This window comes from Amblyraja radiata, chromosome 28 (assembly GCF_010909765.2).
Source record: "Amblyraja radiata isolate CabotCenter1 chromosome 28, sAmbRad1.1.pri, whole genome shotgun sequence".
Taxonomy (NCBI): domain Eukaryota; kingdom Metazoa; phylum Chordata; class Chondrichthyes; order Rajiformes; family Rajidae; genus Amblyraja; species Amblyraja radiata.
The window spans coordinates 32,694,062-32,706,460 of NC_045983.1; the positions used below are offsets into that span (position 1 = coordinate 32,694,062).

Here is a 12,399-nt window from a genome sequence, read left to right on the forward strand (position 1 = left end):
ATTCTCCTGCCTTCTCTCCCCCATAACCCCTGACACCCTTACCGATCAAGAATCTGCCAATCTCCGCCTTAAAATACCCATTGACTAAATAAATTAAAATTTAAAATTCAGCTAAAATATTTCCTGTCAACAAGGTAAATATATAAATTCGCACCCCATCACATGATATGTTTTTAATGAACCTAGTGTTAACTATTGCAATGGTATCGCGTTGATGGAATCACATTGAATATATACAGCGTCAAATAGTAACATTTTAAGGAAAGTTGTTTAACTGTTACTTAAATACATTGCCTGATGATGTACAATTTGTGGTCTTGCTTCTAAAGTTAAGACGTAATATTTGCATAAACCTGTTGGCTTATGTGTTGGTTTAGCGTTGTAGAAATGCTGTGCCATTTCATGCAAATGGTTTAAAAAGTAATGACCTTGTACTATTTTGATTGGAGAACAAGGAAGATCGTGATTGGTAGACCTGCCTTTTTACTGTGGTAATTTGCAAGAATTCACGATAAACGATAGCTGTACTGTGGGAGAAGTGTGTCCCCCCCCCCCCCCCCCCCCCCCCCCCCAAAGATATAAATCCATCCGAGGAACATCCAATTTTCATTCAAAGTAAACCATCCATTTTCAAGTTCTTAGTTGACGTTTAACCACTGAAGAACCATTTAACGTTCTTCCAGATAACATCTGCGGGACGATGTATCTAAATGATTGGGAAACTATGATTTAAAATACACGTGGTCACAAGGAACTGCAGATGCTGCAATCTTGAGCAAAAACACGAAGTGCTGGAGGACCTCAGCGGGTCAGGCAGAAATGGGTAGCCCCCACTCTTCTTGACTGAAGGAGGGGCAACACCCCAAAAAATCGCCTATCCGTCCCCTCCATCGACGCTGCCCGAAGCTCCGAGTTACTCCAACATTCTTGTGTTTTTTCTATAATCCGTAAAATATATCGTTAATATACCCTTAAAAACAAGAATTCAGAATCCACAACCTCCAAACCTACCAGAAATCGAATTTCTAATCCTGGTGCAGAATTGATGACTTTAGAGTCTCGAACACCGACTGAAATTGTATTAACAGCAATATAAATTGCTTTAATAACATAATTAGGAAAGAATTTCGCTGCTAACTGTTTAAGGCTGCGGTCGATTTCACTTTTCTGGTTGGGAGATTACACTTTTTATAACTTATTGTACTCTTTCCACAGACACGGCTTGCAAATTGTCATTCCATCCTCTCCAATACTAACTATCTTGGCACAATTATTTGGTTTCTCTTGAGAGGTTTCAGACTGATAGGACAAACAGCATATATCACCCTTGCCGCTGAGTTATGTGTTATACTGTACGTTGATTGAATACCAATATCATTTACAATCCGCTGCTATACGACCTATCATAAAGTTAATTTTATATTTTCCGAGAATACAATAAATACATGTTATTAATGTTATAAACATTTTTAACAACGCATATTGCATGTCATACTTTAACAGCTGCTTAATCCTATCCGGTATATTAATTTATAAACGGCGTTAAAATAATAAACCATAACGCTGAAAGATGCGGCAATAAATTTTCAATCATATTTATTCGCGCATTATGAATATTTTAATATGGTAATATCATCGTGTTATCAGAGGATTCATATATAAGGCGCTTTGGTGGATAATAGCGGTGGTCACTGGCTCAATATTTCACGTATTCTCTCACTATATTCATCCTAAGTATATATTGTGGTTAATATTTCCATTGTCATAACTCCATGGTGGTTGAGTTGTAAGCGAATATTAATTAACACGTGGTATGTGCGGGAAGGAACTGCAGATGCTGGTTTAAACCGAAGATAGACGCAAACATGCTGGAGTAACTCAGCGGGTCAGACAGCAGCCTCTCTGGAGAGAAGGAATGGGTGATGTTTCGGGTCGAGACCCTTCTTCAGACGTGGTATTTCGTTAACACCGGGGAAACTTAAACTCTTGAGGTCCACGAGGTTAGGGAAATAAAACCGAAATATTTGCCGACTCGTTTTATAAGAATGCAAAAAGATTTCGCTAGCTGCTTTACAGAAGTAAAGAGAGGCCATCACAGGGAACTGCAGATGGTGGAATATCGAGAACACAAAGTGCTGGAGAAACTCAGCGGGTAAGGCAGCAACTTTGGAGAACATAAAGACCAGTCTGAGGAAGGGTCCTGACCATGTTCTCCAAATATACCGAGTTACTCTAGCATTTAGTGTTTTAGTGGACAAATAAAGATCATTCAGTTTAGTTTAGTTGATTGTCACGTATACCAAGGTATAATTAAACGCTTTTTTTATATTTGCCATTCTAAGGCTGCATTATTTTGATTTATAGAACATAGAAAGGTACAGCACACGAACAGACTCTCTCACCCACAATATCCGTGTCGAACAGGATGCCACGATCAACTCTCATCTGTCTGCGCATAATCCATATCCCCTTATAGACACAAAATGCTGGAGTAACTGGAGTAACCCTTAAGAAGGGTCTCGACCCGAAACGTCAGCCATTCCTTCTCTCCAGAGATGCTGCCTGTCCCGCTGAGTTACTCCAACACTTTGTGTTCTCGATCTATCTATCTTCAATTTAAACCAGCATTCTCAGTTCCTTCCCTTGTTCCTTGTATATCCATGTGCCTATCTAAAATATTCTTGACATCGTTTATATTATTTATCATATTGATATAGTTTCTTATTCAGAAGTTTGTGGGGAAAGGTTACTATGATAACTGGAGTCTGCAGCATGCTGAACATGGTCAGAGAGATGGGCATTGCCTCTGTAGAAACTAATCTGTAGATCCCGGTGATTATCAAAGACAGACACAAAGTGTTGGTGTAACACAGCATGTCGGGTCTCTGAAGAAAGGGTCCAGACACGAAACATTAACTATCCATGTTCCCCAGAGATGCTGCCTGACCGCCGAATTACTCCAGCACGTTGTGTCTATCTTCAGTATAAACCAGCATCTGCAGTTCCTTACAGTTACCTATCAAACAAAAACACTCACCAGCATCCACATATAACGCACCAGGCTCCCTCCTCTCCCAGCTTTCTCCACCCCTCTCCCTCCCTCCCACCATCATCACTCTGTAGGATCCCGACTCGAAACATCACCTACCCAATGTTCTCCAGAGATGCTGCCTAACCCGCTGAGTTAGTCCAGCACTTTGTATCTATCCATGTTCTCCATAGATGCTGCCTGACCCGCTCTTGTTTCTTGGTTTCTTGGTCCTCCAAAATATTCCAAATGGAATTTAAACTGGAGTTGGTGGAGGGAGGACTGAGGTACTCCAGCAAAGGTAGACAAAAATGCTGCAAAAACTCAGCGGGCGAGGCAGCATCTATGGAGCGAAGGAAATAGGCAACGTTTCAGACCCGCTCAGTTACTCCAGCACGTTGTGTCTCTCCATGTTCTCCAGAGATACTGCCTGACCCATTGAGTTACTCCAGCACGTTGTGTCTCTCCATGTTCTCCAGAGATACTGGCCGACCCATTGAGTTACTCCAGCACGTTGTGTCTCTCCATGTTCTCCAGAGATACTGCCTGATCCACTGAGTTACTCCAGCACTTTGTGTCTATCCTTGTTCTCCATAGATGCTGCCTGACCCGCTCTTGGTTCTTGGTTTCTTGGTTCTCCAAAATATTCCAAATGGAATTTAAACTGGAGTTGGTGGAGGGAGGACTGAGTTACTTCAGAAAAGGTAGACAAAAATGCTGGAGTAACTCAGCGGGCGAGGCAGCATCTATGGAGCGAATGAAATAGGCAACGTTTCAGACCCGCTCAGTTACTCCAGCACTTTCTTTGTGTCTCTCCATGTTCTCCAGAGATGCTGCCTGACCCATTGAGTTACTCCAGCAAAGGTAGACAAAAATGCTGCAGAAACTCAGCGGGCGAGGCAGCATCTATGGAGCGAAGGAAATAGGCAACGTTTCAGACCCGCTCAGTTACTCCAGCAACATGTGTGTGTCCAAAGATCTTAGAGCAGAGCAAGATGGGCCACTCCTGTGAAATACAATGGGCTGACGTGTAGTACGCTACGGAGGGGATCCTGGGCATTTCCCCCCGCCCATTTTAGTAACCGGAGCCTACCTGACCCACAGTGTAATCAATGTTGCGGGGCAACAGTTTGTGTGTGTGATATAGGGTTAGATTCATAATTCTGTCAGTTCATACTTCTTGTCAAGAATAAAATTTGACTCTGGTAATTGTCTTTTTTAATGTTTTTTTAAAATCATTTATTTTTAAATGGCTCACAAGCAGTGTTTGAGTTGATTTTGTAGTAACCGGAACCGACCCGACTCGCAGGGTAATTGACATTGCGGGGGGAACAGTTTTTGTGTGTGATATAGGAGATGACCCCCTGCTATAAGATCTTTGTGTGTGTGTGTGTGTCTATCTGAGCCACTGCCGTTCAGCCAGCCGGAAGTGGGGGGTCATCTCCGCCGCCGGAAGTGCGTCATGTGAATAAGGTCTATTCGGGGTGACGGGCGGCAGCAAGATGGCGGCGTCCATCACGCAGCAGCTGCAGGAGTTGCTCAACCCACTGCCGGCCTTTAGACACCTGGAGGACGAGGAGGATGAAGGTGAGGGGGGTGAGGGGGGGCCGCGCTGGGGGTGTGTGTGGGGGATGGAGGGAGCGGTGTGTGTGTGTGTGGGCCTCGGGCCCGGAGCCTGGGTCTCTGGTGGTGGTAGTGGCGGCGGCTGCAGGGCCCGGGGTCGGTCAGCTCATCCACGGCAGGTCCCAGCCGCTTGGAGCCCATCCCGGCCCGGCCTGGTCACCCCCCAGGTTGGCTGCCCATCCCACCCCACCCCCAGCGAAGGAAAGATAGATAAGACCTGATTGAATGGCGGAGTGGTCTTGATGGGATGAATGGCCTAATTCTGCTCCAATGGACAATAGGTGCAGGAGGAGGCCATTCGGCTCTTCAAGCCAGCACTGCCATTCAATGTGATCATGGCTGATCATCCACAATCAGTACCCCGTTCCTGCCTTCTCCCCATTTCTCCTGACTCCGCTATCTTTAAGAGCCCTATCTAACTCTCTCTTGAAAGTATCCAGAGAACCAGCCTCCACCACCCTTTGAGGCAGAGAATTCCACAGACTCGCTACTCCCTGTGTGAAAAAGTGTTTCCTTGTCTCTGTTCTAAATGGCTTACCCCTTATTCTTAAACTGTGGCCCCTGGTTCTGGACTCTCCCAACATCGGGAACATGTCTCCTGCTTCGAGCGTGTCCAAACCCTTAATAATCTTATATGTTTCAATAAGATCCCCTCTCAACCTTCTAAATTCCAGAGTATACAAGCCGAGCCGCTCCATTCTCTCATCATATGACAGTCCCGCCATCCTGGGAATTAACCTTGTGAACCTACGCTGCATGCCCTCAATAGCAAGAATGTCCTTCCTCAAATTTGGAGACCAAAACTGCACACAATATTCCAGGTGTGGTCTCACTAGGGCCCTGTACAACTGCAGAAGGACCTCTTTGCTCCTCTACTCAACTCCTGTTGTTATGAAGGCTAACATGTCATTCGCTTTCTTCACTGCCTGCTGTACCTGCATGCTTACTTTCATTGATTGATGAATAAGAACCCCCAAATTCAGTTGTGCTTCCCCTTTTCCCAACTTGACACCATTTAGATAATAATCTTCCTTCCTGTTTTTGCTACCAAAGTGGATAACCTCACATTTATACACATTAAACTGCATCGGCCATGCATCTGCCCACTCACCCAACCTGCCCAAGCCACCCTGCATTCTTATAGCATCCTCCTCACAGTTCACACTGCCACCCAGCTTTGTGTAATCTGCACATTTGCAATGACTTATGAATTTGCATATAATTTCTGAATCCTGCTGCAAGTTGTGGACACATAAATTTTCTTGTTACTGTACAGAGTTTTGCTTTTGTTATTTGAATCAAATAACTTTTTATTATTACTAGTCTGAAACTCTGTAGCTGGGAGATGTTTGTGTCAGCCCGCTGTAGTGGGGTGGCTCGCTCATACTGCTTCGGGGAGTGTATCTCAGCGGATAAGGCAGCATCTCTGGAGAAAAGGAATAGGTGACGTTTCTGGTCGAGACCCTTCTTCTGATGCCTGGGCCTAGTTAGTTTAAATTTAGTTTATCATCACGATTACCGAGGTGTAGTGAAAAGTTTTTTGTTGTTGCCTGCTATCCAGTCAGTGAAAAGACTGTACATGATAACAATCGAGCTGTACAGTGTACAGATACATCCACAACTCTCTGCAATTTCTCGTGGTCTTGAGTAGAACTGTTCCCAAACCAAGCCGTAATGCGACCCAACAGTAACAGCCTGTCTCCTCCGCCTGTCCATGCCCTCCACAGACGCTGACTTCCTCCAGCATTTTGTGTTTTGCTCAAGATTCCAGTGTCTGCAGTCTAATGTGTCTCCATACACCGTTTTTCCTCTGCAGATGTTTTTAAGTTGTTTTAAATGGTGCAGATTCTAGCATCTGCAGTTCCTTGTGTTTCCCCCCTTCCAATTGACTCTCAATGCTGCCTGCCCACTTGCGAATGTGCCCAACATAATCAACGACCAATTTCACTCTGGTCTTTCCCTCTTATCCGCTCTGCCATCTGGTAGAGATATGAAAGGACATACCACCAGATTCGGGTACAATTTTTCCCCCCTCTGTTATCAGCTTACTAAGTGGTCCTCCCTTGTGCTAGGGGTAGTCCTGATCATCCAACCTACATTCTCTGCGGAGGTTGGACTTTTCCATTGTTTAGCTAGCTACAATGCTGTCAAACTATATTCTGAGCTCAGCTTTTTTTCCTTTGCCCTACCTGTCGTAGTTGTGTATGGTAGACAAAAGTGCTGGAGAAACTCAGCGGGTGCAGCAGCATCTATAGAGCGAAGGAAATAGGCAACGTTTCGGGCGGTCTGAAGAAAGGTTTCGGCCCGAAACGTTGCCTATTTCCTTCGCTCCATAGATGCTGCTGCGAAGGGGGAGGGGGATGGGGGAGGGGGCTGACGACGGGCAGTGGGAGATGTATCAATATAATGTACACTCTTCCACTGAGTTTATTATTGTGGAAAAAGGACACTTTTGCTCAAGGATCTGGAAAAAAATACTCCCTGCCTTACTTCATAATTTAAAAATCTAGTCTGTACTCTCACAATTTGAGCTTGACCCCAAGAGTCATTCCTTGTCCTCCCTATTTTCCTTTTCAAAAGAGAGCATCCAGAGCTGCACAGCTGGTAGAGCTGCTGCCTCACACGCCAGAGACCTGGGTTGGAACCTGACCTCGGCTGCTGTCTTTGTGGAGTTTCCACGTTCTCCCTGGGACCGCGGGGGTTTTCCACCCACATCCCAAAGACATGCGGATTTTAGGTTAATCAGCCTCTGTAAATTGTCCTTAGTGTGTAGGGAGTGGATTAGAATATCTTAGTTATAATATATAACTCGTAGGGCATGAGTCACCTATGGGGATAACATAGAAATAGTATGTACGCCTAATTGATAGGCGGTGGGCCGAAGGGTCTGTTTTCAAAATCTATCTTTCAATCAATTCAAGCAACATAAATAGTCTGCAGCCATCATCGTTCCCCTGTATCTTCCCATTCAAGATGCTTCAACATTTGTAGTAAAATAGAAAATGCCAACAATACTGAACATGTCCAACAGCCTTTAAGTCATAAGTTCATTCGGCCCATCGAGTCTATTCTGCTGGTAGACAAAAATGCTGGAGGATCTCAGCTGGTGAGGCAGCAGCTATGGAGAGAAGGAATAGGTGACGTTTTGGTTCGAGACCCTTCTTCAGACTGCTTAAACTGTCTTCGGAGAGAGGAGGAGAATTTCTTCAAAGTGGACATACCATGAGGAGATTTCGCAGTGGAGTAGACAAAATGTTTAAGAAAGAACTGCAGATGCTGGAAAAATTGAAGGTAGACAAAAATGCTAGAGGAACTCAGCGGAGACAGCATCTATGGAGAGAAGGAATAGGTGACATTTCGTGTTGAGACCCTTCAGTCTATTCTGCCATTCAGTCATAGCTGATCTATCATTCCCTCTCAACCCCATTCTCCTACCATTTCACTGTAACCTTTGATAATGTATAGAATGAAAGAGAATGAACATTTTGAGTCCTCAAATCTCACGTACCTTATAACCCTGTGGTTTGAACATTGAATTCTCCAATTTTAAATAACTGTTTAACTCTATCCCCCGCCCACCACTCCTCGTCCCCTCCTGCCCCACCTCTGTGTTGTACTGTGTTTTGTTATCTTATAAAGAATTGCATTAAACTACACTGGGGCAGTAAACAATATATTAGAGGAAATCAGCAGTTCAAGTAGCTCCAGATTCCAGCACCAGCAGTCTCTTGCGTCTTCAATTAAATGGCAGCCCAGTGTCGAAGCGATAGAGTTGCTGTCTTATGGTGCCAAAGACCTGGGTTCAATCCCGACTATGGGTGCTGTCTTTATGTAGTTTGTACGGTCTCCCCGTGACCTGCTTGGGTTTCCTCCGGGAAGCTTCGGTTTCCTCCCACACTTGAAAGAATTACAGGTTTGTAGGTTAATTGGCTGGGTATAAATGTAAATTGTCCCTTGTGTGTGTAGGACAGTGTTAATGTGCAGGGACCGCTGGTCGCTGTGGACTCAGTGGGCCGTAGGGTCTGTTTTCGTACTGTATCTCTAAACTAAACTGCTTTTGGCTCCGTGCATAAAGCGCTTCTAGGATGTTCTTCCAGTAGTGTGATTTTTATTTTCTGTGCCTAGCTGAAAAGGCATACTTGGCTTAATATCCCAACTGAACAATGTCACCTCCCACAATGACACACTCCCTCGATAATTCATTAGAAAGTTAGTCACAATTTATTTTTTTTCTTGGTAGAATAGAATTAGACTTCATGGAGTTCTTGTGTTTTACCCCGAGTTCTCCTGATTCACTGGCACTCTCTTGTATTAAGTTAATCAAAGTTATTTCCAAATTAAATCGGAGAAGAGTTAATGGTGGGAGCTCTATTTCTACTTGGCATTAAAGCCATATATTTTTGGTTGTATATTTTAGAATATTTATAGTACCAGCAGATCACAGAGCTAAAAGAATTAAACTAGCTTCAATATATAATGAAAATGCAGGACAGCTGGTGCTGTGCCAAGCCATAATTCCTAACTGTAATTTCTACTAATGTGATTTTCATGATGGCGGTCCAAATTCTCTGGAGAGATTTGGAAGGCACTTTCAATAAGGAGATGGGAGGCACTAAAGTGCCCTTTGTGTTAACAATGATGCTGACAAAATGTGATAAATGGAATTTTTATTCTTCCATAAACAGAATATTTGATTGCAAGGTTTTGAATATTAAATTAAACCTAATCGGAACCCATTATTCACCTGCGCTGTATGTCACTTCCTTGCACTTTTAATATTAAACGGCTTTAGGTTGAGTTTCCCCAGTGTTTCTGCACCTCGAACGGTCGCTCATTGGTGATCGCGCAGTCAAACAAGTTGCCGTTTGTCTCGTTGCGTTTAGTGCCCCATATTTTTGGTCAATGCTTCATTTAACGTCATGAGGGATAGTACATAATAGTCTTCCAAAAAAATGGTGAAAGACAACTTTTTCCCTTAGTGTTCGTAGCTTTTCTTTCCAGTTCGTTTGAGCTGTTAGAAATCGTCATCTTTTGTTGATAACCCTAAAAATAAAAATAGGAAGAAATTAATTTGAGGATTCATAAAATGATAGAGGTTTTTGGGATTTTTAGCAAAAAGATTACTTTGATGCATGAACAGCCTATACAGTTTGTCAAAATCAGGTGTTAATTTAGTAAAACAGTCAGCTCCAAGTTACCTAAATCCTGTAATGTCTTGATTTCGATATATTCCAACGTTCTTTAAGTGATTAGTGTTTACGGATACTGTGTGGAAACAGGCCCTTCAGCCCACCGAGTCCACACCGACCAGCGATCCTCGTACACTAACGCCAGGGACAATTTACAATTTTTACCGAAGCCAATTAACCTACAAACCTGTACGTCGTTGGAATGTTGAGTGAAACCAGAGCACTTGGAGAAAACCCACGCGGTTATGGGGAGGACGTACAAACTCCTTACAGACAGCACCCGTAGTCAGGATCGAACCCGTGTCTCTGGCGTTGTAAGGCAGCAGCTCTAAAGCTGCGCCATTTTGCCGTCCGTGTTCTTTGGTCTAAATACTTCAAATCTCTACTTAGAACGGCACAATGATGCAGCTGATAGAGCTGTTGCCTTACAGCGGCAGTGACCCAGGTTCGATTCTAACCTCGGGTACTGTCCATGTGGAGTTTGCACGTTCTCCCCGTGACCATGTGGCTTTCCTCCGGGTGCTCGGGTTTCCTCCTAGGTCCTAAAGGCGTGCAGGCTTGTTGGTTAGTTGGCCTCTGTAAATTGCACATACATTGTAGGGAGTGGGATAAAATGGAACCAGTATGAACGGGTGCTCTATGGTGAGCGCGGGCCGTAGGGTCTGTTTCCATGCTATATCTAGACTACGATAGCATGGTTGTGCAGTCTCGTGTCCTGTGGGATCGAGCGTGGCCCTCGTGTCGGATGCATGAGCTACACACAGCGGGAACATTGGGGGCACATGAAGGCCGATGGGGGGGGGGGGGGGGGTGGGGGGGGAGAGATTTACTGCTGCAGCCTTCCTAAATGAACCAAAAGTAAAATACATCAGACAGTACTGTTGCAGAATTCAAAAGTGGATTGTTATTTGTACTTCCATTGGTTTGATGCAGTTCTGTCACCACATCCGTGTATGATGTTGTGCTGGCTACCTCATGTATACCCACCAATGATTATAGGAGATGCAATAATTCATCATAGTCATGCTAGTTTGCTTTCATACATGATGGCATTTAATAGGCTTGTGATTCCCGAATTTGACAGGTAAGCACTTACTGTTGAGAAATTACAGAGGAAAACATTTTTATTATTAAGATTACATATTTTAAGAAGCCTTGCAGGCACTGCTTGCTTATTTGTGTCATTTAAATTTATTTGAGCCCTATTTCTGAAACACAGTTCTGGCAAATGTTTCCGTGTGAAATGTCCGTTTCTGCAGCTTTTGATTTGTACCTTTAGAATTGGGCACGTGCACCGAGGTACAGTGAGAAGCTTTTTCGTTGCGTGCTAACCACTCATCGGAAGGAATATACATAATTGCTATCGAGCCATTCGCAGTGTATGGATGGATACATGATGAAAGGGAATAATGTGAATAAAGTTTAGTGCAAGATAAAGTCCAGTAAAGTCCGATTAAAGATATTTTATATCAGCGACATCATGGTAGCTTGAACCCATTGAATTTGTTGCAGTCAGCCAGACCATGCTCGGAGAAGAGTACATTCCCATTTGAGGATAGGCCACAAGCGGCATCGAGAATTCCACAAAATTCTCTTAGCAGTGTAGAAAAAGTACTGAAGAGAGTTGTCGAAAGATCCGAGTTGTCTGCCTTTTGGAGTTTTCGGGTCACACTGTTGCTAGATGACCCGCTGAAACAAGTTCCTTTGCTTTGTTCAAGATTCCAGCATCCGCAGTTCCTTGTGTCTCCATTCCTGCCCAGTGTAAATAGGACCAAAAATTGCAGGAAGCACTTAGCAGGTGGGCGGCATGTGGAGAGAGTGACACACAGTTTAGTCAAGAGTGTTTGATTGTTATATGTATCGACAAATGGAACAATGAAATTCTTAAGAGCAGCAGCATAACAGGCCTATAAACACAATACACATGGATAGTTTATAGAAAATAAAATATCAATAAATTAATAACCCCAAACCAGTGCATAAATGCCTAAAGTGCTTTAGAGTCATACAGCGTGGAATCAGGTACTTTGGCCCAACTTGCCCACACCAGCCGACATGTCCCAGCTACACTAGTCCCACTTGTCCTATCAATAGACAATAGGTGCAGGAGTAGGCCATTCAGCCCTTTGAGCCAGCACCGCCATTCAATGTGATCATGGCTGATCATCAGTACCCCAATCAGTACCCTGTTCCTGCCTTCTCCCCATATCCCCTGACTCCGCTATCTTTAAGAGCCCTATCTTTCCATGTACCTGTGTAATTGTTTCTTAAACGTTGCGATAATTGAGATTAGTTTTGAGACTGTCCTGATGGTTGTTGGAATGAAGCTGTTCTTGAACGTGGTGGCTGTGATTTTCAGACTCCTGTGCCTTCTTCCCGACGGTAGGAGTGAAATGAGAGTGTGGCCACAGTGCTCTGGGTCTTTGACACTGGCCAATTCAGTCTACAATGTTTTACTTTTGCTTGTCAGTCTTTTAGTTAAATTTAGAGAAACAGGCCCTTCGGCCCACCAAGTCCACGCCGACCAGCGATCCCAGCACAGTCACACTATCCTACACA

At 44.0% G+C, this 12,399-nt stretch overlaps 1 protein-coding gene across 1 annotated transcript in view; it reads left to right on the forward strand.

Annotated features, from left to right (window-relative positions):
- Positions 1 to 4,490: 4,490 nt before the first annotated feature.
- aatf (apoptosis antagonizing transcription factor) overlaps positions 4,491 to 12,399 on the forward strand; it is a 117,310-nt gene continuing 109,401 nt past the window's right edge. Inside the window, exon 1 of the mRNA XM_033046250.1 lies at positions 4,491 to 4,615. Within this exon, the coding sequence (XP_032902141.1) occupies positions 4,531 to 4,615 (85 nt within the window). The 5' untranslated portion in view covers positions 4,491 to 4,530. The remainder of the gene's footprint in view (positions 4,616 to 12,399) is intronic.